The sequence below is a fragment of the Gopherus flavomarginatus genome, chromosome 3 (assembly GCF_025201925.1).
Source record: "Gopherus flavomarginatus isolate rGopFla2 chromosome 3, rGopFla2.mat.asm, whole genome shotgun sequence".
NCBI classification, from domain to species: Eukaryota; Metazoa; Chordata; order Testudines; family Testudinidae; genus Gopherus; species Gopherus flavomarginatus.
In genome coordinates, this window is record NC_066619.1 from 100,270,393 (window position 1) to 100,297,544 (window position 27,152).

Consider the following 27,152-nt stretch of genomic DNA (forward strand, 5'->3'; position numbering starts at 1 on the left):
GTTACATAGTTTCTGGAGGAAGTTGATAGTGACTTGAAGAAATCTGGTCTTTTGTGTGGTGAGTGGTTTCAGGCTGAATTCTATGAGTCCTGGTATTTCTTTACTAAGAGTACCCTGGTCAGATATGGTTGGTCTGCCTGGTTCCCTTGTTTGTGTTGCTTGGGAAGCTTTTAGAAGGTCTCTGGAGTGGTTTAATGGAGGTGAAATTGTAGATTGTTTCTTTCAGTTGCTTGGGGAAGGATTTGATGGTATCTTTACATTTCTTTGTGAATTAGTAGTGTGGGGTCTTCTTTTAGTTCTTTATAGTAGGTGGTGTCAGAGAGTTGTCTGTTGGTCTCGTTCACATAGTCATCACGATTAAGGACTTCTTTAGCATCTCTTTTTTCTATTGGTTTGATCTCTGTCTGGTGGTTGGATTTTAGGGACTGCATAGCTATCCTTTTGGTGGTAGAGAGATTAGGGACTGCATAGCTATCCTTTTGGTGGTAGAGAGATTATAGTTGATGTAATGTTTATTGAGGATTTCACTGTCAGTTTTTTTCCTGGCACAATTATTGTAATGATCAGTGTGTGGTTTCATCCACTGGGGGGGATGTCCAGTCAGATGACTGTTTATTTGTGTGACTGTTGGTGAGGATGTAGTTGTTGTGGGTTGTGTCATCTTTACTGTGAAAGAATTCCTTGAGGTGGAACCAGTGGAAGAATTCTTTTAGTTTTTCACGTTAGTAGAGTGGCAGGTTCTGTCGTGCGGCAGAAGCTCAGTCCTTTGGAGAGTCCTTCAATTTTGTTTATGAGTAGTCTTGATAGGTAATGATATTGGGGTGCCTTGTAGTGTCCGTATGGTGGGTCACGGTGTCTTGGTTTCTCCCGGAGGTGGTGTTCTATTGGTTGTGGAGTTGTTGTAGTTGATTCCACTTTTTGTTTTTGTGTTGAATTGCTGTCATCAGGTTTTTGAGATTGATGTTTTTGGTTTCCTGCATGATATCCAGGTAGGTTTCCTGATTTTTTTTCCTTCCAGTGTGTGGGAGCATGTGATCATTTGATGTTTGCAGTGGTCCCTTTTGGAGTGTGTAAAGTGCAGGAGATGGCTCCTCAATTTTTCTGAGGTCCTTCTGTAGAGCTGGTCAGCATATTTGAAATACAAGGAGCAAGTCAGTGGAGAATCAGGCTCAATGTATCAGAATGCACTATTATGTTGCAATGATGGTGTATATATATATATATATCTGCTGTATATATGTATTTACAGTTTGGGTTTATGGTAGGACAGTGAGCTATGTCATTTGTCATTCCAGTATTTGGACCTGATCTTGCAAGCTTCAGAGCACCTTCTGCAAAGTGCTCACATCATCAGCTCCGACCTACTTCATTAGGAGTGAAGGGTGCTCATCTTGCAGGAGACATTTATATCTCTCAGGTCTGATCTTAGTGATAGACAAATAGGTTCTTTAAAACACAATTGCTAGCCTCTTTTGCCAAACACAGTGAATTGTTTTCTGAAACAAGCTCCGTCTTATAGTATATTGAAATGCAAAACCCTCTTGCTCCTAAATGTTGAGAACACTGCTTTACAAATGGGTTCAATTTTATACATAAAAATCTCTCTGTGTGCTAAGTAATTGCTCTGGGTCCCCGATGGATGGGAATGGTGCAGTGAGGGAGGGTTTATGATTGCTGCCACTAAGGAATTGTATGATAAGTGTTCTCAGTTATTTGATCTGAGACAAAATAAACTAATTGTACCTTTTGAGAGATCTACATGCAGATTAGTGTTGAGAGCACATTGCCGTATTTGTTAATAAAGCTTTCAGCCTTCACAAGCACTGTTATTTTGCATTCACTTTCAACGTTTTTATGGTCAGCAGCAGAGTGTAAACGTTTATGTAGTCTAGACATCAGAGATCCCTTGTTATACTGAAAATGTGACTGACTAGTCATAAGCAATAATGGCTAAATCAAAACAAGATTTGGAGGGTGGGGTTGCATAAGCCTTGAAAACCGTGATTGCTAATCTGGCGATATTGAAGTTTCACTTCTCCCTGACCTGAACAAGTCAGGGACAGATTAAGACAGGTTCATGGTCCAAGGGGACCTAGTTTGCCAGTGAGTCAGCTAAGGTGCAGCACATGCAGCCTTGTATGTGCTAGGGAGCGTTGGGTTGTTTTACACGGCAGGAAGAGTTGGAAAAAAACAAGGATCCATTATCAGGGTCTGGAAGAGAGAGTTCATGCCACCAATAGGGGGCTGAGAGGGAGCATCTGTTGAAGATCTATAGGACACCAACTTTTTTGATGAGACAGAGTTAAAAATAATGTGGCTCTGGGTCCCATTTAACCTTATTCTGTTTCTCTTCTGTGTTCAGTAATTGCCATCAGTAGAGACTCAGGTCTTTGGCCCTCTCTCTTGGCATCTGGCCAGCTACACTCTTTATGTCTTGGATGCTCCAGGAATTTTCTGCTTCAGAGGTGCCCAAGAATGATTGCCTGGCTTCCCTTTCTGAATGAAGCTCCTCAGTGTGTAATATTTGAAGGCAGCAGACAACCCAGTAAATATTCCCAGGCTTGCTGAGAAGTCCATGAGATGGATTTTAGCTGAGCTAGGCATCCTGTGGGAAGAGGAAAGAGGTGGCCAGAAGAGAAAGGGGACTTATTTATCAAAACTTCCTCAATTCCCTACCACCCAGAGATATCGGAGGGGTAGATTTTGGAGGATTTGACAGAGAAAAGGGACTTCAACCTGCTTACACAGCATCAACCAGTTCCCTCCTGTTCTGTGTCCGTTGACATCACAGCTCTTCCTGTAGAAATCATGCTACTGCCGCTGACCCTGAAGCAATTCTCGGTAGCAATGTTGCTTGGTGCAGAGGGAAAAACCATGATGTTATCACAGTCCCCACACTGTCCTCTACCACCCTATGGAAGTGGTACCCCATAGAACTGCCTCACAGAAGGGATTCCGCAGGTTCAGAGATGCCTCTTTCTCCTCTCACCATAATCAGAATCTGGAGGTTCTGCATTCCCTGTTTTCAGAAGCCAGGGAAACATGGGGACATCAATTCTCACTCATGAATAACTCTCCTTATTATCAGTTGGAGATTTGCCTGGCTTAAGATCTCAGGATGTGAACTAGAATTAAGAATGCATGGTTGGAGACATTTTTCTGTTATGGGAATACATTAATATTATCCCTAGCCAGTGACTCTGAGCTGGAACAAGAAAATAAAGATGTGTGAAAGTAAAGTTTATTTTTGTGCGTGTATAACTGTGCATGCCTGGGAATCAGGAGTGCAAGGTGCAGAGCAGGCTGTTGGCAGGTGACGGCTGCCTTTCTTTCTTTGGAAGATGTGAATTGAATTTTTATAATTTTATTCTGTACCAGCACTTCAGCAGCAATATGAGCTATCGGTAAGCCACAAGCATGCAAGTAAAACCTGGGTTTGACTGTGGACAGTTTACAATATTTACATTAATAGCAGTAAGTTCCCATTTAGAAAAGTTAATGGTGTTGGAGAGGAGGGAAAAGCATTACAAATTAATATCTGCTATGGACTGGATGTCACCTTTAGTATCACTTTACTGAATGTGTTCAGAATCTTTAATGAGGTGTCTGACAGGAAAGAAACTTAAATTTGGAATCCTGATTTTGACCTTGATCTCTTCTTTCATTTATATTTTGAGCTTCTTGTTGTAATTTAACCTATTACCCCTTACTCTGCTGCTTTTTCCTGGGAAGTACTTTAATTTTACAGAAAATACAGTTCCTGAAAACTGAGTGAATTGTGACAAATAATCTCATTGCAATGAATTATAACTTATTTTTTTGGTCTTTTCATGATGTTGATTCAAATACTGGTTAAATAGAGCTTTTGAATATATTTTAGTATTAACAGTTGACAACTTAAATAAAGGAAAAACAAAAACCCTTGGAAATCCCATTAATTTTTCTTTTGAGTAACTGTTAATCTTTGTGTCTATAAATACAAAATGGGGTCAGTTTATGAATTTTTTAAATTATTATTATTAATAATAAAGAATAATAAAATATGCAATGGCATTGTTCAATAGCTAATGAAGTCCTGTTAGCAGGGGGTTTAAATAGTTGTGCATGGCAACCTGTAGTACTAACTAAATCGATATATTTTCCTGCGAACTAAATGACAAGGTGAGTTTTGCATTACCTTTGCCAAAATGAACACTTTAACATGAAATAGACTTGGACTTCAGTAATGGGAAACTTCCCAAGATTGCTCACATTTCTTGATAATCTCCATGGAACTCTAACACTTACCAAATATTTTTCTTGTTGGCAGGTGGAATGGATACAACAACAGGTAGTTAAAAGAAGGATAAAGAGGGATTATAAACCTGGTGGTACCCAATCCACTTATTTCAATGATCCCAAATGGCCAAGCATGTGGTACATGGTAAGTATTAAGGCAGCCATTGGCTCTGATTCATGCTAATCATTTAGTTGCTCTGCTATGTTCTTCAGAAAAAGGCAAACTTTCTTTTCAGTTTTATAATTGAACTAAGGAAGGGTCTGTAAACTCCTTACAAGTATAATGAGAGCTTTCTGTTGCGGTGCTCTTGGGGAATGTTTTATTATAGAATAAAGTTTCATCAGTGGGGAGGCGAAGGGACATAACCATGGCCCATTTGAGGAAGGGAAAAAAAAATCCTCTGGTCTGGGTGCCCTCCTCCAAGACCCCATGTGATACAGATGATTCCCATTGACTCCAATGTCAGGTGTATCATGAAGCAAAGAGAATGGAGACCATAATTATGTCTTTCTGACAGTAGTAGGCACGCAGATATGTTAGATAATGAACTATTCCATCTGATCCTGTGTTGCTTTTTGTCCGACATAAGAAACACAAGCAAACTTTTTTTTTTTTAAACATGTAACAGTCACAGTTAAAGTTTGGACTGAAGATCTTGGCTACCCAAACAGATTTTAACTATGTCTTTAATTTGTGTTGCATGACCTAAATGAAGTATTTTAGTCATAGTATATCCAGGCTTTGGAAGAAGGGAGAGTCAAATTAGGTAAATGACTGCAATTTAATAATAGGATCGTCATATTTTCCAGTTCACTGAAAACTTTGCCTATGGTAAACCATCCTGTCTTCAAAAGCCACTTGTTTCTTAGGACATAAATCGCACATCCAAAGGCTTTAAAGAGGGATTTAACTAGTGTAGGACCAAATCTGACCCTGGTCAGCAAGTGAGAGGGAGCCAGGCCACTGCCTAGTCCTATTCTGCAGTAGGATGTTTGTGAGACAGAGTGGAGAAGGACTAGGGCAGTTTGGAGGGGACATTTACTGGGGACCATGCTTCTGCTCCTTTGAATAAGAACAGCATGGTCTTCAGGTGATCCTGTATGCTACCCTGTGTTGGCCATTTCCACAATCGTGAGACCAGCCTTTTGGGTTAGTGTTGTGCCAGCCACTACCGTCTTGATCTCCTTTGCTAGTGCTCTGTTGAACACTTGGTAGGACTTCTGGCCCTGCAACCCTCTTTCCACACAAGGTCACCCATATAGCTCAGATGAGAGCAGGGCCCTAAACTGAAGTAAGCGTTTTGAGACTTGATGCCTTGATTGTCATCAGACTTGAGGGGAAAATGTACATTTTTGAAACTCTTATGTTAGAAGATGTTTAATTTTAGGATAGATACGTTTTCAGTGGAATATCATCTCTCTGCTTTTAAAAATTGCAGTTGAAAAACAAAAAGGACACAGACCAAAGGTAATTTGCAAATAACAGTATATTCCAAGATTTTGAGATGCCTTGTCTTCAAACACAGATGAGAGTATGTGATGTATGGGTAGGTCGCCAATCAGGATAGGAAGTGACTTGGGTATTGGCCCATGGTTCCAGGGTTGTTGGGCTTTGATCAGAGACTATGCAATAACCAGACTTCCCAGAATTTTTGTGTATTTATCACTGAGCCTTATCACTGAACCTTTGAAAGGCACATTGTTGTCCCTGCCTCAAGCATGACTCCACTTACTGAATTTCTGGCATAATTTTAACATCTCCTCAATAAGTCTTGACATACAGTAGGGACATATTTATGTGTATATAATAGAGTATTTTCAGTTAAGGGCTCTTGACTTTGGAACTTTCTTCCCTTTTTGGTCCAGCAGACCTGAATCCTTTGATATTATGGGCATGATGCAAGGTCCCTGTTTTCCCAGGTTCTTGATGAGGAGGTGGGTTAAGGAATGCATAAGTGGGTTCAAAGGGGTGATATTTGTGACTCCTGATAGGCCATTAAGATCCTTTTTTATGTGTACACTCAGAGCACTCAAATCGGTGTAGTGTAAAACTACCAGTACATTAACTAAGTATTGAAAAAGAATGGTCAAGTCTCTCGGGCAAGGTGTATAGTATGTTTTGGTGGTGGCTGTCCCTGGGAATCTCCAGTTTAGTTGCAGGGAATCTTTCCTCCCTGGTTATATATAATTTCCTTTCTAAAGCCTCCTATTGTGTCAAACAGTACTTATCCTGGGAAGGCTGGATGTGATGATTGCCAGGCCCTGTCAATTCTGCGGCTTGGCACTGGAAAGGAAAAGGGTACTTATTAAATGATGGCTATTATACCAAACAGATTTTGATAGTAACCACTCACATTGCTCAATGATTGCGCTATACTTACTAATGAAAGCATTTTATTGTATATTTAGTAGTTCACAAAATCATATTCATTGAGTATAGGTGTAAGTATAACTGCAGGAACACGATTTCTGCTATTGGATATGGCATATTGCATAATTCTTCAGCTGCACCATAGCACTGCTGTCCATATGCCACATATGAGGGTTGTGTAATGGAAGTAAGGCAGCTTGGTCTTGCTGCCATGTGGTACATGTTTGTGGTTACCATGATACTGGCAGTGAAGGAATTCCCGACTCTCCTGGCCTCTGCATAGCAGTGCAAAGTAGTAGTACTATTTTATTTATTATGTTAACTCAGGTGGAGAGGAAGACCTCAGAAAAACCTCAAAGGCATTATTAGGGGTCCAAGACCCTGATCCTACAAAGACTTACTTATGAGCTTAACTTTAAGTAGGTGAGTTGTCCCATTGAGTTTCGTGGGACTACTCACCTGCTTAAAGTGAAGTATATGTATAATGTTTTGCAGGATTAGACCCAAGTTCAGAACCCACATTTTATGTACGGGCAGGGAAGAGGGGGGCTTGATCCACAATTTCAGGAAAAGATTTTAATTAAAATAAAAAGTTTAACAAACGGAATCTCTTCTCTGACATGGTGGGAAGGATCAAAGGTAGATATTCCGTACTCATGAAAGTCAAGATAGTGGGGCTAGGAGAACTTGGTTTTGGGAGACCCAAATTCAATTTCCTGCTCTACCACATGAAAGAGAATTCAGGGGAAAAAATATTTCAGATCAATCAAAACATTTTTTTTGGACAAAATCAAAATGTTTTATTTTTATTTGAACTTTTAAAAGTTGATATTATAATCCAAAGTATAATGCAATAACAATTGTATATGATATTATAAAATAAAATATTTCTAAAAAATGTGAAACATTTCATTGCTAAAATGTTAAAACAGGATGTTTCAACAGTGTCTGAACATCCCCCACTGTTTTTTCTATGAAATGAAATTTCAGCAAAATCAAGGTGATTTCGTGAAACATTTTAATTTTGATGGAACTGCATTTTCAGAACAGAAAATGGTTCTATCAAAGTTTTTCTGACTAGCTTTAGTTAAAACCCACTTGAGATCACATTTTCACTCCTTGAGGCTATAATTTTCTCTGTGCTTTCTAAATTTTATTGCAAGTACTGTACAGAAATGACATAGTTTATTTTAATGGTTCATTGTGCATTTTGAAAAAAGCATTTTTATCTGAAATGTAATACATTTTCAGTAACTCTTTGTTCATGCTGTTCTCTTTGGATCAGAGTCATGACAGGACCTTGTCCCAGCCTTTTAGAACATGTGTATTTGTCTTTATTTGATCTATCTAATTTGTATGTTGATTTAGTCCCTGTCCTATCAGGACACTCACAGTGATGTAGATAGATAGAGTTGAATAAATGGCAGTAATTTGTGATATTACTGGAGTGGTAACAAAATACCAATAGGCAGGAAATTTTGATTGCCATAAAGGTTCAGTTAAACCATTAACAAGTATTGAATAAATGAATAAATTCAGAGCTGTTTCAGGTCATTTCTAAAACATCCCCATAAGACTGCATTTGTGATTGTAACGTCATCTCTATATATTAAACTCACTTATCTTTTCTGGTTGTCAGAAACAAACCAAAAAGAAAGGGGAAGAAAACTCTGCATAGAGCTATCAGTCATTGCTACACCAGAGAGAAAGGATTCTAGGTTGCTAGCTACAAACTCCTTGTTATGAAAGCAATTAAGTACTATCATTTGCTGGTACAGATTTTGATTAATGAGTAACTTTCGTTACAGGTTGAGATTGATACCTTTGGCCCTTGAACTGGTCTAATCTCTAGCAGGGCTGTAAATTTCATTGAGATTTGTTGACACAAGATCTTTTATCTATATACTATGTCAAACAAACTGTTTGATTAATGTCTTTCTCTTCTCTCTCTCTCTCTTCCCCCTCCCTCCCCCCCAGTTTGCTTCACAACCACAAACATGGTCATTTTAATGAGTAGGAACTAAGAAAATGGTATGGGCTTATTTGAGTGACATCTATGCCCAGAAGTGATGGGGTGATGATGTGGTGGTGTGGGGCGCATGCCTGCTGTCCCCTTTGATTCATCACAACCTAAGATGTGTATCCCATGAGATATATTCCATCTCTGTATTCTTCAATGTTGATTCTAAAGATGTTCCTAGAAAGTGAAACTTAGAAACTGTTGTAATTCCTTTCACTCAGGGCCTGAGCCTCTAAAGCTGTGGTCCCCAAACTGTGAGGGAGGAATGTGGGGGGCATGGCAGGCCTGGGCCAGCCTCCACTGGGGGTGGGGAAGGGGCACCACTGTGCCTCCAGCTCTGCTCTGGCTCCAGCTCTGGCCCCAGCCCCAGCCCCAGCCCCAGCCGAGGCCCCAGCTTTGGCTTCCGGCCCCAGCTTTGGCTTCTAGCCCCAGCCACAGCTCCCCCCTTCTGGCCCTGGCTCTTGCACCAGCCTCAACCCCCAGTCCCTCTCCCAGCCCCAGGTCTCAGGGTGATGTGAACAGTTTACATTACAGGTAAGGTGGGGTGACAAGAGTTTGGGGACCACTAATCTAAAGTGCCAAGTATCCTAAACTTCCAGTGAGAGCAAGGAGAGCAGAAAGTGCATAGCACCTCACAGAAGGCACTCATTACCTGCAAGATCAAGTCCATTGTGTTTCATTATTTGAGAGCCCAGTTATCTGTGCATGCTCTTGTGTTATGCTTTCTAACAGTGAGGAAAAGAAAACATTAGATGCTACTTTTCTCCACCTCGAGATAATACTAGTTTAAACAATGCAATATGTTTTCCTTACCTGAACCTGTCAGTTCCGATGAATCTATAACTAACATGATGGAATATAATCTTTCTTGGATAAATGACACATAATATCTGATCTGATGGTCACAGCTCAAACATTGCTCAAGATTGACTTACACAGCTGGAAGTTGGTTTTGTCTCAATTTATACCAAGTACAGATCAGCGGGTAGTGTTCGATGTATTGGGGATCGATTTGCGTCTCGTCTAAACGCGATAAATTGATCCCCAAATTGACGCCCATACTCCACCTCGGCAGGAGGAGTAAGTGTAGTCGACAGGGGAGCCGCGGCAGTCGACTTGCTGCCATGAGGACGGCCAGGTAAGTCGAACTAAGATACTTTGACTTTAGCTATGCGAATAGTGTAGCTGAAGTTGCGTATCTTAGTTCAAACTCTACCCCCCACCCCCTCGCTAGTGTAGCCCAGGGCTCAATCTCTATATTCGTAACATGATCTTTAGGGTGTAGGCAATTGAAAGGTAATTCACACTGGAATTTGAGCTACACTGTACACATTGATGAGCTCTGAGATGCTTGTAACTAGGGCTGGCTGCACAAAACTCTTATAGTGAAACCCAAACTAGGTGAAACTCAGTTGGGTTTGGGTTCCAATGAGACCTCAAACTCAGAGTTTTGTGTGAAGGTTGGAGAAGAGTCTGAGTTGGGGGACTCTGTCCTCCCTCCAGAGAACTCCCCCACTAAAATAGACCCTGGAGCCACCAATAGTGGATTGGGTGGTGACTGGTTACATATACTCTCCTGATATCTTCAGGGATGTCCAAGTGAACCCTACCAAAATCCCCTTTAAGGGCTATCCTGTTACCATGCAATGCATTCTAAGGTGCATAAGAGCCTAGAATAAGATTAATTGGCCTTCAGTAACAGCAGTGGGTCAAAAGAAATGCCTTCAGGTAATGTAGCTATTCAGTGTGTGTTCAGGAGAAATGTTAGACAAAGAGTCTGCTTCCCTAAAGATGCCGATAAGAAGACTTGTGGGAATTGGGCTTAACTTGCTGGACCCCCCAAAAATGCAAGACAGAAAACTGAAAAAAGGAGTGTTACAGACTTCTGGGCTTCCTTAGATGATGGCACCAGCTAAGGGGAGAGTTGTCTCAGGCCATGGCTACACTGGTGCTTTACAGCGCTGCAACTTTCTTGTCAGGGGTGTGAAAAATACATCCCCCTGAGCTCTGCAAGATACAGTGCTGTAAAGCATCAGTGTAAACAGTGCCGCAGCGCTGGGAGCGCGGCTCCCAGCGCTGCAAGCTAAACCCCATGAGGATGTGGAGTACATGCAGCACTGGGAGAGCGCGCGACTGCACTCACACTTCAAAGCGCTGCCGTGGCAGCGCTCCCGCGGAAGCGCTTTGAAGTTTCGAGTGTAGCCATACCCTCAGGGTCTAGCAGGGTTGCGTGGGGGCAGAAGTGGAGAAACCAGTGAGCAGTGCCTCATGGAATAGGCTGGGAGGGAGAGAGAAGAGTCACTGTGGGGTCAGGAACAGTTGAGCAGACGATCAAGACAACCTAAAACAATGTGTGTCAGGGTACAGCACAGGTGAGTGACAGTTGACAGCTAAGTGTGAGCCTCACAATGTTCTTTTATTATCATCTACCTGTATTGAGGTACTCATCCTTTGGCCCAGAGTCTTCACTAGTCATCTCTAGACCTGTACAGTGGTTCTTCTTTCTACCATGAAGATACTGACATGCCAAGAAAGCAACATACTTTAAAACCGGTAGGGTATTTGTATATTACACTATCATGTATTTCCCTAACATTTGCCAAAAGGGATGCAATGCTGCTATGTCTCTGTACAGGATCCAGGAAGGGGAAGCCAAAACCAACTAACCAAAAGACACACGTCCACTTTAAGAAGGCCTCCAAACTGACCAGGGTCACAAGAGATCCTAGTTCTCTACTTGTTCTTGGAGACAGTCAGGCAGACAGGCTGGCTCTCTCCTTTCCCTTAGATGTCAAATCAGGGGAAGAACCGCTTAGTCCACTTCCATAGGAGGAGAGATTAAAAAGACTGGGACTGTTCATCTTAGAATAGAGTCAGCTAAGGGGGGATATGATAGAGGTCTATAAAATCATGAATTGTATGATGAAAGTGAGTAGGGAAATATTATTTACTCCTTCACATAACATAAGAACTAGGGATCACCTGATGAAATTAATAGGAAGCAGGCTTTAAAAAAACATAAGGAAGTACTTCTTCACACAACTCAAAGTCAACTTGTGGAACTCATTGCCAAGGGATGTTCTGAAGGCCAAAAGTATAACTGGGTTCAAAAAAGAATTATAAAAGTTCATGGAGGATAGGTCTAGCAATAACTATTAGCCAGGATGGGCAGGCATGCAACCCATGGATGGATCATTTGATTATTGCCCTGGTCTGGTCAGTCTCTCTGAAGCATATGGCACCAGCCACTGTCAGAAGACAGAAATCTGAACTAGATGAACCACTGGTTAGCCAATGTTATGTTTTTATCAGGAAATCAGGGAAGATTTCTTATAGCTCCTTGTCTGTTTACTGGTGGAAGCATACATCTTGTTCTCAGTGAGATATTATGATAACATAATCTATCATTAGTTAACACTAGATCATGCTGTCACTACCTGGCTCAATACTCACTTCCTGATGAGAAACAACAACAACTATTTGGTATTCCAGCAAATCAGGAGGAAAAGTGGATTAATCACATCTGTGCTGACCATAGATTATTGAAGTAACTAGTGTAGTGAGATTAACAAGTAGTTTAGTAAGATTAACGGAAAGACTAGACACAGACTGCTTGTCTGTTCCATGGTAGCTATTCTTATTTCCCTGAGCAGCTACTGTGTGTTTCCTACTGGGTCACATCTGGAAGTGCCCTGTGAATGCAAAGTGGATATCAAGCAGTACTCTGGCAATTATTTTCACTGAACCAAGAAGAGGTGATATTAAAGTCATCTGTGTAGTAGCTATCTGGATAGATTTTCCTGCTTGTCAAAAATGAGATGGTTTCATTTCTGCTGTAAACAGATTTTTTTCTTAATGATAAATGATGTAGTAATAACACACATTCTGCACTCTACCTACTGCTGCTGATCTTATCTTCGAAGAGAGAGAATCCACTTCTCTTTTATCTCTTAAAATTTATTTAAAATGCGATATTATGTGTTCTAAATGGCAGCAGTCTGGTCAAGAACTTCATTTTTCTCTCTGTATATATTGTATTTTCTGAGCTATCCGTATGTCTTTTTTGGTAGTAGTTTCTGTAATTAACAAGGAAAAGGCAGTTTCTTATAATGTATGTTGTACTTCTGTTAAGAGGGAATAAAAGTTTGACTGTTTAATTTTAGTCCAGAATAAAATGCTAGTAATAAGTGCTATGGAATATAAATAGATAGTACAGCAATTGCTAAATTTGATAATAATACATAGTATTCCAATGGAAAAAATGTTTGCATATTTAGACATATAGTTATTGAATGGCATAGTTTCCTTTTTAAGTAGAAGCAATTGCCAATTATTACTTTTCGAGAAACCTATTCAATAAGAATCCATCTTAATCTCTTTCCAGGTTGTTGACAATCACAGAGTAGAGATCTGTAGAATTATTTTCTTTTGTGGAACAATACTGCATGCTCTCCTATGATGATTGAAAAAGGAAAAGATCATTCCTAAAGTTCTGAGAAATAAAAATTTTTTGTTTAGAAACCTCATCTGCTATTCAGTTTAAACGCTTCCCCTGTGGCTTGCCTAGTAAAGGTGAGGTTAATGTAGAGCAGTGGCTGCTAATCAAGAGTGTCTACTAAATAAAGATATAATATAGCACTTTTCAGATTGACAATGCTTTACAAACTTTAAAGGTCAGATCGTGGCCAGGGTGCCAGAATGTTTACCCTGTCTCCACTTGAGCTAGCGTGCTAAAAATAGCAGTGTGGCCATGGTAGCGTGGGCAGTAGCACAGACAAGTACATGAGGGGTTAAGCTACCTGCACCACACTGCTATTTGTAGCACCCTAGATCGATCAAAGCTAGCATGTGTTTGTCTGTTCGAGCTGAGAATTACACCTCCAACAGCAGTATAGACATATACTCAGGCACAGCTACACAGGGTAAGTAAGAAGAGTAGAGCCACTGTGTAGCTTGCCTTACTGTGAGTCTGGATGCCTAAGGGTAAGCAGGTGCTGTGCAGGTGGGCAGGGAGTGGGGTGGGAATGAGCGGAGTCTTGGCTTTGCTCCTCAGTGTACTAACTAATAAAGATGAGCTGGTGCAGGGCAGCGGGAGAAAGTGATTAGAGCTGGGTGAATAACTGATTTTCAGTTTGCTGGAAGTTATGAAAAATCAGGAAAAAAATTGTGTTGTGTCAAACTAAATTTAGAATTTTCAGCAAATCAAAAAAATTCTTTCCAGTCAAATTAAACGTATACTTCAACCCGAAACATTTTGTTTCCAGGCTTTTTTAAAGGATTAGATTCACCAAATGGGGGACATGGGGAGAAGGAGACACAATTCCTTAACTGTTCTGCTCCTGGATCAGCAAAGCTATATGCTGCTCTTTACACTGGGCAGGATGGAGAAGCCCAGTCTAGCCATAACTAATTAAGCATTGTAATATTCCTTTAAGTTTTCACCAATTTTTCACCACAGCTGAGGGGTTAAGTGACTTGCCCGGAGCCTGGGGCACTCAGTTTGAGTGCTGGGATCAGAACTCCAGAAGTCCTGACTCCCTGCCCTTTCCTCTAACTGCTAAACTCCGCTTCCCTCTCATTTATCACGAATTATTGCCAAATACTGCAATTATCTGGCTGTGCTGGTGTAACTAAACCTAAATATGGGCATTTATTCTTGCAATCCCTATGGACCAATTTTTCACTGTGTAAAACTGGACAAATTTACAATAAACAGGCAGCCTTGCGTTGTAGTTTACTCCGCATCAATGAACTGGCTGGATTCTTCAAGCAAGAAGGGGCAAATTTGCTTCAGCATAATTTGCTCCTACTTTTAATGTCACAAAAGCTGTATTGCAACTACTACTACCTCCCAAGTGCTAAGGGAAATGGGTCGCATTCTGCATCTTCCTCTGCCCAGTTGAGAAAAAAGTTCTGCAAAGAAGTAATTATAGGTGAAAAGGTTACAAATAGAATCTACAGTTTTGCAATGGTGCTTTGGATGGAAATTCTCCAGAGGGGGAAAAAAAACAGATCCATGTAATCTCCAGTGACTCTTAGACACAGATTCAATAGAAATAACACAAAAACAGCCAAATCAGATCAGTATGCACAGAGAGAGAGCGCAAAATCAGAATGGAATTTTCTGCCCCTTCAGTTTAAGACCACAAAGTCTCTTCAGACAAGTATGCCAGGTAAGAAGAAATGTGTGTCAGTCCAGAGGAGAGAAGCAAGGAGTAAAGTTACTTTCTTTGGCATTATCAAAAAAAAAAAAAATCAGTGCTTTCCATTTGAAATTCCATCAAGAATGAATGTTGACAGTTTCAGCATTAAGTCCCACTCAGCACCCTGGTAGGCTGTAGGGTGCAAATGTCGGGGGAGGTCAACGGCAGCCTGGGCCCTGAGGCAAGGATGCTCTGAGACCCAAGGGATAACCCTGCAGATCTTGGTACAGATGCAGATGCCACACCTCCTGCCCTCTCTACTGTCCTGCAAACCCCTCCTACTGGAGGGAGAGATGGGTGACTTCAAAGGCAAGGATATTTCCCCCCCCTTTTACATGTGATTTTCTGCAGGAAAGGGTGAGACAGGTTTCCGGATGGTAAAAATCAAAACTGCATAAAATCCAAGGAGTGTAAGCCTGGGAACACAAGGAAGCTCAAACGTCAATGTACTGTGGGATTTTACAGCTGGCACTCTGTGCACAATAAATACAGACAAGATAATTGAATAATAATAAGAAATTACTTTACTACGTGAGGGAAGCGTGTATTGAACTGTTCAGCCTTTTATGAATATAAACACCTAATGGAGACAAGGTTTCTGAAGTTCAGAAGCAATCAGTTAGCTCTTCTTTTATTCAACTTCCATGTGTCTCTGCACCTCAGGTTTGGAGAGGGACAGAAAGAGGCTTTATTTTCCTCACAGAACTTGTGGTTTTGGCTCCAGCCAGGATGTACTGGAAATTTCACAAGGGATCCTGATGTGACCTTCTAAGGCTTTCACACTCAGTGTTTGAGCAAGCAACTCAACTTTTAGGCATCTGTCCAACCCAAATTGCTGGACCTATGGAAAGGAAAAATTGAATGAACAACTACAAAATAGGCTAGGTGTAATAATGCTGAAAAGAGTCTTGGGGTTATAGTAGATCACAAATTGAATGTGAGTCAACAAAGTGATGCAGTTGCAAAAATGGCTAATGTGATTGTGAGGTGTATTAACAGGAGTGTTGTATGGAAGACACAGGAGGTAATTATTTTGTTGTATGTGAGGTCTCAGCTGAAGTACTGGATGCAATTCTGGGTGCCACACTTCAAAAGTGATGTGGACAAATTAGAGAGAGAATCCAGAGGAAAGTGACAAAAATGATTAAACTGACCTATGAGGAAAGATTAAAAAACTTGGGGTTGTTTAATCTTCAGAAAAGAAGACTGAGAGGAGAACACACAATAGTCTTCAAATATGTTGAGTGGTGTAATAAAGTGAACAGTGATCAATTGTTCTTCATGTCCCCTGAAGGTGGGACAAGTAGCAATGAGCTTAATCTGTAGCAAGGGAGATTTAGGTTAGATATTAGGAAAAGCTTTCTAACACTAAGGGCAGTTAAGCTCCAGAATAGGCTTCCAAGAAAAGTTTTGGAAACCTCATCATTGGAGATTTTTAAAAACAGGTTGGAGAAACACCTGGCAGGGATAGTCTAGGTTTGCTTGGTCCTGCCTTAGCACTGGTGGCTGGACTTGATTTCTGAAGGTCCCTTCCAGCCCTACATTTCTATGATGCTATCATCATTCACATTTTTATATTTACATTTTTCCACCTACTCAGTTTTGCTCTATGATTGATTTCAGCTTTGGGAAGATGGTGCAGGGAGGTACATTTTAAATCTCCCTGTTCTACAGAATGCACTTGGCCCATTGTATTTAATGATTGCCAAGGTACTCAGATTTAAAACTTGAAACTGTGCATAATCAGGAACGTTTTCTTAACATTATGAATTTTACTTTCTGTGAGATCATCATGATAGCTTCAAAGTACAAACTGACATGGTGAACCCTCCATTAGCCTTGTTGTGAGTGGTTGCAGTATTGAGTAAATAATGTGCAATTTCCAAATTGTCTGCTTACAAATTTACAAGATGTCCTTAATAGCTCCAAAAATCTCATTACATTATATCAAGTAAATTGAAAATATCTTTAAAACACATGTCGCTTACTTACATGATACAATATAATAGCTTAAAAAAAAAGCTGAAATTCTCTCTATGGCACAGACTTGTTACATTTCCATGAGACTTTTCTCTTCCTTTTATTATGCTGCCACTTTACCTTGTACGGTATTTTTCATACAAATTCTATCCTACAACAATTTACACAGTTAAATAATATAGCCATAAAGCTGAAAATAACAACAAAGTGAAGGAGAAATGAAGAGGCATGAATAAGGGAGAAAAGATATGTTTTCAGCCAAGATTTGACAGGAGATAAGGCAAAGAGTTACAAGAAGTCAGTTCTATTTGACAGAAGCTGTGGAGGTGAAGGTTCTCCTCCCAACAGGGGCGAGACTGTGTGAATGAACACAGTGAATGATGACAAGTAAAGGGAACAAGGAGCCTCCAAGAGACAAGGTCATAACAGTAACACAAAGCAAAATACTATAGGAACGAGACAAGAATCAATGATTATGACATTAGTAATTTGTACTGTAGATTAATTTCTGGATGTGTATTGTGTTTCCCTGCTTCATTATGCTCTGATCTCTTTAACGCTGTTCAGGGCCTTCCTGTCACTCACCACCTCTCTTTTCTTTCCCTGGCATTGGTGATCTCTGAAAAGCGTAAAGACTCTTATTGATAAATAAAGCTGTTTGTATCTCCTTTCTTTCAAACAATAAGGCCTGGTCTACACATAGATTTTGTACCAGTATAACTATGTCAGTTAGGGATGTGAGCTTTTACCAAAATTATTATATTGGTATACTGTGAACGCAATTATACTGGTAAAGGTGCTTTATATTGGTATAGCTTTTCCCCCTTCCCTAGAGGAATAAGCTATCCTGGAATAAAGCACTGCTATAGTGGTATAGTTACAGCAATACAATTTTTGAGGACAAGGAAGTCCTAAGGAAATAAAATCAACTAAAACCCTCCATACTCTACTCCCCACTACTCTCTCAAAACAACTTGATGTAGCACTAAGGCTATGACTACAGTGAGGTTGGTATGTAGCTTGCAGACACTGCACACCCCTCAGCACAGGTATACATAGGAGTGAGACACTGTTTAGGTGAGTAAAGACATGTCCAGAACTTTACGGTATATACCCTACACATCTCTCTACATTCCAAGCACTGCCTCACACACCTACACTACACCGCTGCCTCCTCATTGCTTGAGATGTTTCCCACCACAGTGGAAGGCTTTGGCTGCTCTGAAAGCTGCTGGATCCTTTCCCTGCTGCCAAAGCCTTCACTGCTGCATGTAGCTACACATTGCATTGTGGATGAGGCCTGCTTTTCTCTGTGGCATGTAGCGACACATATTCTGCATGCCACCACAAGTGTAGATAAGGCTTAAGAGGGTATGTCTACACTGCAATTAGACATCCGCAGCTGGCCCATGCCAGCTGACTTGGGCTTGCGGGGCTCAGGCTAAGGGGCTGTTTAAGTGTGGTGCAGACATTCAGGCACAGGCTACAGCCCGAGCTCTGGGACACTCCCACCTAACAGGGTCCACTTCTGATTTCAGTAGTTTTCTGGTCATCATAGAGTCATTCAGGGCAAACAAGGCATGAATTTTAAAATGTGAAATATGAGTTTTGTGTAATCACATGACATGGCACTTTAAGAAAAGGACCATATGTCATGAGACTCTCGATAAAATCCTCTGATACTTCTTTCTTTTGTGGGAATTAATGGAGGTCACATAAAAGCACAATGCACAGGCCATAATGGAAAGAAGGATGTATTTGCGGAATAATTCCCACTTCTTGAATAACACCACTCTGGGTGAGGCTGCACAACTCAGGGCAGGGAGCAGTCACTCTGTGCATATGCTCTTTCCAACAGGATTTCCACAGTTTTTCTTAGACTGGAGTTAAAGCAGGTGAAAACAGCATTAACTTCTGATCCACTCTGATGTCCCCCCAGGCTAAAGGGAGTAGGGTATATGTATAATGGAAGCATCCTCAGGGCACGTGGCTACCAAGTAAAGGATGGTGCCACAGAGCCCCAAAGAAGGCTCTGAATCCATGGGTCTGGATGGATTCTTTCTTCATGAATTCCTAGGATCCACGGGATTAGTAAATTACATCTTCAACCCTCTCTGTGATCTCAAAACTCATCCCAGATGCAGGGAGCACTAGTAAATATTTTTTGCTAGGTTTACCTCCTGCATGTTTTACTGCAGAACAGTATCATATGATGCACCGTTTCCCTTTTTTCAAAAGGAATTTAGTGAACGTTGTTTCAGACCAAAGATTTTGCCTTAATAGTGACTTTTTTGTTTTGTTTTTGTTTTTATATTAGAACCATAATTAAATTAATTTAGTGGTATCTTGGAGCTGATGATACCATAAGTCAACATGCAGCAAATCCGTGTGTGTATAGTCACAAGGTTAGTTATCACCAAATAAATATGAATACTTGATAAACTAGTACATAAGTTTAGCGCCCAATAAAAGCTTTGAACCTAAAGTCCTTGGTAGAATAGATTCATAAATTATATGTCCAGAAGGAACCATTACAATTATTTAGTCTGACTTCCTGTATAACTGGCCAGAGGACTTCCTTCCCTAAATTAATTTCTGTTTGAACCAGAGCAGGTGTTTCAGAAAAATATCCAATCTTTATTTTAAAATTTCCAGTTATGAGAAATGATAAAATAGTCTCAGTGTATATGTGAGCTAACTATATTCTGAATTGTTCTCTTCTTGGGAAGACTAGAAGTTTAGTGGCAAGTCACAGAGTAACCTGAGTCATGAACTCATTTTTTTCATAGAGATAAATTAGGTTCTGTTGTCTTCTTCTTGTTTCCCTATAGCCAACAGATAGTTCTATAAATATAAGGAATCCATTTACATAGATTCCCTGTTCTGCTTCTCTGTTTAAACAAACGTATCAAATAACATATGTTTATGATTTGTTTCCTCCCACTGGCCTCTAAATATATTTTACTTGTTTACTTGAAAAATCAATAAAGGTCAAGAGCCAAATTCTTCTCTGGTGTAACTCAGTCAAATACATTGAAGTTATACCAGGGAGGAATTTGATGCTAAATATTTAATACTGTATATTTTTCAAATATTTCATTGGAAAGAGATCCAGATGGGAAAGAGTAGCAGTTCAGTAAAATGTGTTCTTTCAGACGTCAAATACTAGTTAATCCAAAGCATCTCAAGCATGAGATGAAACAGTCCCTATAATATCTCCAACATCTATAGGCCTTTAAAATGCGGTGATCCAAAACTGTTCAGGGGTGAAACTCAGAGGAAAAGAAGTTTCTATGCAGACAGTGTTTCCTATTTAACATGCAATAAATATTAGATTACATTTACGAAAACTAAAATATTTATTTCCTGCAAGAACTCCTCCTAATAATTAATATCCCCCTTTCATTTATTGCTAGCTCTGATGGAAGAGTTTCTACTCAACATTAAAAATGTGATAAACACTCTTTAAAAAAAGAATTATTTTAAAAAATATTATCTCTCAGTAAACACAATTTACTAACTGCCTAATTTGAGAAGATGAAGAAAAATGAATTCATTCGTTCCTGAGTTATACTGTTCCTGAAAACATGCTTTCTTTGTTTATATTGAATCATATAGGCCATTTTAACAGTGGATCTTGCTATCTATTTAGACTTTTAGAAGCTCATCCTTCACTGTGGTAACAGATGTTTCCTCCCCTTCATTCAACATGAAGCTTGTTTCATATCAAAAGTATCAAATGGACTTGAACCTGGCACCAGTAAGCCAACTCCACTAAAGCTAAGAGCAACTAAACTCTGCTGCTTGCATATATGTTGTACTGACCATCCTGGCAGCTAGTGGTTAACCAGATGTCCAACACTGAATTTCCTCTCACAGAAGAGGCAGAAAGTCTCTTCCCTTGACAACCCCTTGGTTAACCACCTTTTGGCTCCATGCAGACCCACCTCTTGGCTCCATGTAGTTCTGTTCCCTCTATGCATGGATTTTAGGGGTTGTTCAAGGCCAAATAATTTGCCCTTGACCAGTCTTACTGTTCTACCTGTTTGACCCTGTGCAACTTTACCACATCATATATTCTACCATGCTGTATAGTACAGTGGATGAAGCTCCTAGACTTAAAGAATGTGTACCATAAACTGCAAGGTCTACTGCCTGTGGCAAGACTCTTTTTACTATTGTTCTGTGTGAAAATCAGGAAGAGCCTGTCTTTTTACAAGGTTCTTTTTTCCCTGTTAATTTCTAGTTGGGGGGGTGGGGCTAATGGGTGGAAGATTTACTGGGCTTTAAAGTACTTGTACTGTTCTACCAAATTAGTTCTAAATCTGCCAGATCTTTGACATGATCTTTAACCACTGTTAACTCAAGAACTGCTGGAAACCAGTGTTTTGTACCGTGTGATAGCTTTCAGAGGGCATAGCATCAATAATTCATGAGAGATGGGCTGTTTAAAACTTGTCAAAGACAGAATAAAATGCCTTATATAGCTTTCCTCGAAATTCATTTTTGGCTCTGGAATGTCACAAGATATTGACTTTAAGATGATTACTGGTTCCTCAGTCTATCAATTCCATTTTGGTATTGATCCATAACTGGATATAGCCAGTATCAGACCTCTGAAATTAGCACACCAGGCAGAAAACGTTAAAATAATGATAATGACAATGAGCTACATTTGTAAACATCTACTCAATGTGCAGTGGCAATAAAAAAAGCTAACAGAATGTTGGGAAAATTAAGAAAGGGATACATAATAAGACAGAAAATATCGTATTGCCTCTATATAAATCTATGATCACCCACATCTTGAATATTGCATACAGATATGGTCGCCTCATCTCAAAGAAGATATATTGGAATTGGGAAAAGTTCAGAAAAGGGCAACAAAAATGATTAGGGGAATGGAACAGCTTCTGTATGAGGAGAGATTAATAAGACTGGGACTTTTCAACTTGGAAAAGAGACAGCTAAGGGTGGATATGATAGAGGTCTATAAAATCATGATGGGTGTAGAGAAAGTAATTAAGAAAATATTATTTACTCCTTATAACACAAGAACTAGGGGTCACCAATTAAATTAATAGCAGGTTTAAAACAAATCAAAAGGAAGTATTTCTTCATACAACACAGTCAACCTGTGGAACTCCTTGCCAGAGGATGTTGTGAAGGCCAAGACTATAACAGGGTTCAAAAAAGTACTAGATAAATTCATGGAGGATAGGTCCATCAGTGGCGAGGGATGGTATCCCTAGCCTCTTTGCCAGAAACTGGGAATGGGCGACAGGGGATGGATCACTTGACGATTACCTGTTCTGTTCATTCCCACTGAAGCACCTGGAATTGGTCACTGTCAGAAGACAGGATGCTGGGCTAAATGGACCTTTGATCTGACCCAGTATGGCCATTCTTATGAGAGAGGATGTAACACAATAACTACGAAACTCCAGGCAAGTCTGGCATTGAAAAAATGCAGCAGATAACAGAAAACCCCTTTAATAGCTGAACACTGTGTCTGTTTCTTAATTGCAGAAATAGCTTCCAAACTGTCCACATCCAAGTGATTCTTTTGGCATCTCACCTCTGTGAGACTTGAACTGCAAGTCTGAGGGCTTGGCTACACTGGAGAGTTGCAGCGCTGGTGATGGGGTTACAGCGCTGCAACTCACTCTGTGTCCACACTTGCAAAGCACAGCCAGTGCTGCAACTCCCTGGCTGCAGCGCTGGCTGTACACCTGGTCTGCTTGGGGTGTAGCGATTCCAGCGCTGGTGATGCTGCGCTGCTCATCAAGTGCGGCCCCCAAAAGCGCTGTTATTGGCCTCCACGGTATTAAGAGGTATCCCAGCATACCTTTTCAGCCACTCTGCTCATCATTTCGCACTCCACTGCCCTGGGCTCAGTGACCCACCCTTTAAATGCCCCAGGAATTTTAAAAATCCCCTTCCTGTTTGCTCAACCAGGTGTGGAGTGCAATCAATCAATCAATCAATCACTGACCATGCCTCCACGCCCCAAACAAGCCCCAGCGTGGAGCACTTGCGAGCTGCAGGACCTCATCAGTGTTTGGGGTGAGGAAGCTGTGCAGTCAGAGCTGCACTCCAGCCGTAGAAATTATGATGCCTATGGCCAGATATCAAAGTCCATGCTGCAAAGGGGCCATGAACGGGACGCATTGCAGCGCAGGGTTAAAGTAAAGGAGCTGCGGAGTGCCTGTTGCAAAGCCGTGAGGGAAACCGCCGCTCAGGAGCTGCCCCCACGACCTGCCGTTTTTACAAGGAGCTGGATGCTATACTTGGGTGTGACCCCACTGCCAATCCGAGGAGCACGATGGAGAGTTCAGAGCAGGGAGAGAAGGGGAAGGGTGTAGAGGAAACTGAGAGTGAGGCTACTGAGGTGGAGGGAGACACCCCGGAGTCCCAGTACACATGCAGCCAGGAGCTCTTCTCAAGCCAGGAGGAAGCTAGCCAGTCGCAGCAGCTGGAACTTGTTGATGAAGAAGAAGCAGAGGAGCGGGTTCCTGGTATGCAGCTTTTATTTTAAAGATGGAAATGTTTTGGGAGAGGAGGGGGGGGAGAGTTATGGCTGCATGCATGCATGCCTAGATGTGGAATAGCCCATTGATTTGGTCTATCACGTCGCGGTAATTGGCCTCGGTAATCTCTTCAAAAGTTTCTGCCAGAGTGTGGGCAATGCGCTTGTGCAAGTTTATAGGGAGAGCCACCGTGGTCCTTGTCCCAGTCAGGCTAAGGCGTCCACGCCACTGTGCCATGAGGGGTGGGGGGACCATTGCTGCACACAGGCAAGCTGCATAGGGACCAGGGCGGAATCCACATTGCTGTAGAAGACCCTCCCGCTCTTCCCAGGTAACCCGCAGCAGCAAGATGTCTTCCAGGATAAAATCCTGTGGAAAATGTAGGGATTGTGTTCAGTGCAGGTTCCCCAGCTGCTCTCTGCTTTCCCCAATGCACAGAAACCCCAGTGAGCCCTGACTCAAGCAGCTCCCCTTCCCAGGTGAGTCGCGGCAGAAACATTGATTCATTAATTACTCATTCCCCATTACTCACCATGTCTTCGCTGCTGTGGCCTCTCTGTGCTATGTTTGCTATGTGTAAATGATGCTACAAATAGTCTACAAACTCCTTCACTGTGATTATAAGCAATGCAGCCTCTGTATTAAATGTTTCTATTTCTGTTTTTTTTTGAGTGTCCTTGAATCCTCTGGCCCTATCACAGCCTGCTGAATGACTACAGAACTTGAGGAGGAAACCAAGGAAAAGCAAAGAAGATTTGGTGAAAGCAGTTGTGAATCAGTATGCCAGAGAGAATAAGAGGCTGCAGGACTGGAGAGAGAAAATGCATCAGTGGAGGGAAACACAAAGCAGGAGAAAGGAATTGGCTACCAAGAAAAGCACAAAGCAGCTGATAAGCCTCCTGGCGCACCAAACGGACTGTATGCAGTCACTCATAGCCATGCAGGCAGATCACTAACTCCCCCCCTTCCCCCCCGTTCACATAGCTCTCTCCCTTGTGCCCCAGTGTTTGCTCAAAACCCCCTTCTCCATCATCCTGGTTCTTACCACCACCAGCTGCCCCCAACACCTGTACGTTCACCTACCAGCCCTGAGAACTACGACCCTTACCCTATGTGCTCAACCCCCATCACCATGCAGCATATTAATCCTGAAGTGCAGCAGGCATTGCACAGCAATCCGGGCAGGACATATTCAAACCTCTGAATGTACAGTTCAGCACCCTACCCCCTGCCCTTTTATGTACTGTATTTTGAATAAATGATTTCTTGGCTTTTAAAACAGTTTTTATTATTGCAGAAAGTGAAACATACTGTACCCCAAGGGAAAAACAGGCACTGCAAATCGTTGTAACCACTGCACTTCACTCCTATGCAAGGCACCAAACATTACTGTTGGATTTCAGCCTCAAATTCCTCCCTCAAGGCATCCCTAATCCTTGTAGCCCTGTGCTGGGCCTCTCTAGTAGCCCTGCTCTCTGGCTGTGCAAATTCAGCCTCCAGGTGTTGAACCTCGGAGGTCCATTCCTCAGTGAATGTTTCACCCTTCCCTTAACAAATATTATGGAGGGTACAGCATGCAGATATAACCGCAGGGATGCTGCTTTCCCCCAAGTCTAGTTTCCCGTAAAGACATCTCCAGCGCCCTTTTAAACGGCCAAAAGCTCACTCCACAGTCATTCGGCCCCGGCTCAGCCTGTAGTTGAACCGGTCCTTGCTCCTGTCAAGCTTCCCTGTGTACGGTTTCATGAGCCATGGCATTAACGGGTAAGCGGGGTCTCCAAGGATCACAATGGGCATTTCGACGTCCCCTACTGTGATCTTGCGGTCTGGGAAAAAAGTCCCGGCCTGCAGCTTCCTGAACAGGCCACTGTTCCAAAAGATGCGTGCATCATGCACCTTTCCAGGCCATCCTGTGTAAATGTCAATGAAACGCCCATGGTGATCCACAAGTGCTTGGAGAACCACAGAGAAATACCCCTTCCGATTAATGTACTCGGATGCCAGGTGGGGTGGTGCCAGAATAGGAATATGCGTCCCATCTATCGCCCCTCCACAGTTAGGGAAACCCATTTGTGCAAAGCCATCCAGAATGTCCTGCACGTTCCCCAGAGTCATGGTTCTTCTTAGCAGGATGCGCTTAATGGCCCTGCAAACTTGCATCAACACTATTCCAACAGTCGACTTTCCCACTCCAAACTGGTTCACGACCGATCGGTAGCTGTCTGGAGTTGCCATCTTCCAGATTGCAATAGCCACCCGCTTCTCCACTGGCAGGGCAGCTCTCAATCTCGTGTCCTTGCGCCGCAGGGTTGGGGCGAGCTCCTCACACAGTCCCATGAAAGTGGCTTTTCTCATCCGAAAGTTCTGCAGCCACTGCTCATCATCCCAGACTTGCAGGACGATGTGATCCCACCACTCAGTGCTTGTTTCCCGAGCCCAAAGGCGGCGTTCCACGCTGCTGAGCACATCCGTTACTGCCACAAGCAATTGATTGTCACGCGCGTCAGGTGAATCGATATCATCGTCGGACTCCTCACTGTCACTTTGGAGCTGAAGGAATAGCTCAACTGCCGAACGTGATGTCCTGGCGACATTCATCAGCAAAGTCCTCAGCAGCTCGGGCTCCATTTCTAACAGAAATCGTGCTGCAGACTCACAATGGCGCCATACTGCTGGGATGTGTAGCGATGCACCATGGAGCGTTGGGACAGGAAGCGGAATGACCCGCACCCTTCCGTCCCCTTCCCACAACCCACAGCGCCAAAATGGGACGAGGTGCTCTGTGGGATAGCTGCCCACAATGCACCACTCCCAACAGCGTTGCAAATACTGCAAATGTGACCACACTGCAGCGCTTTCCCTACACAGCTGTACAAAGACAGCTATAACTGCCAGTGCTGTACAAATGTAAGTGTAGCCATACCCTGAGGGAAGCTCTAGATCAGTAATTTTCCTCAAAACAATCTTCTCACTTCCTAAGCATTTTTGGAACACAAGAATCTCTCTACCCCTGCAGAGGTTTCTGATTAACGTTAACTGTAGTGTCATAACGTTTTGCAGTTAAACAGTACAAAGAGAAACATCATCCTTTAACTGCTTTTTAAAAAACTCAGTCAAATTATATTGGTTGAGGGGTTGTTACTCCTTTCGATGATATTCTTCAGGCAGTGGGCAAAAGCTAAAACGATGCTCTTTTACTGTGACTAAACTAACTTGTCTGTGGGAAGGTAGGATTCCACATACTTACCTGTTCTCTGTGGCAGAGGTGGAGAAATCAATCAGCAATACTTACATGGATGAATCTGGTAAAAACCTGCTGCTCCCAAGGTTTTGTATGTTAACAAAGTTGGTTGCTGTGTTTTTTGTTTGTTTGTTTGTTTTTTGTCTGGTTACTGCTGGGATAGATTTGACCACTAATCAATATTTTAAAATAGCCAGCCAAAAATAAAAATGGTCCTTAGAATTTCACATCAATAGAGATTAAGATAAATTAAGCCTCAGTCCTGCAAATTTAACTTAGTGTATCTGACTATTCCCATTGATTGAAGTAAGATAACTCATGTGCTTATGTAAAGTTAAGCAGGACTAGGGGCAAAAACTACAACTGCATACACAAAAAAAATCATATTCCAAAAAGAGGGAACAGAGAAAATACACTGACATTATTGCGAATTAATAAGATGCTTCAGTACTTGCCCATTGACAGAAAGTCCAATTAATTTTAGGCACTTGCTTTCTTATTTTAATGACTATTCATTATTTAGGTAGCT

General features: G+C 41.7%; 1 protein-coding gene across 4 annotated transcripts in view; it reads left to right on the forward strand.

Annotated features, from left to right (window-relative positions):
* PCSK5 (proprotein convertase subtilisin/kexin type 5) overlaps positions 1-27,152 on the forward strand; it is a 300,518-nt gene that overhangs the window by 63,202 nt on the left and 210,164 nt on the right. For all 4 annotated transcript variants that reach the window (XM_050944093.1, XM_050944095.1, XM_050944094.1 and 1 more), the window contains exon 3: positions 4,310-4,423. In XM_050944093.1, coding sequence (XP_050800050.1) covers positions 4,310-4,423 — 114 coding nt within the window. The remainder of the gene's footprint in view (positions 1-4,309; positions 4,424-27,152) is intronic.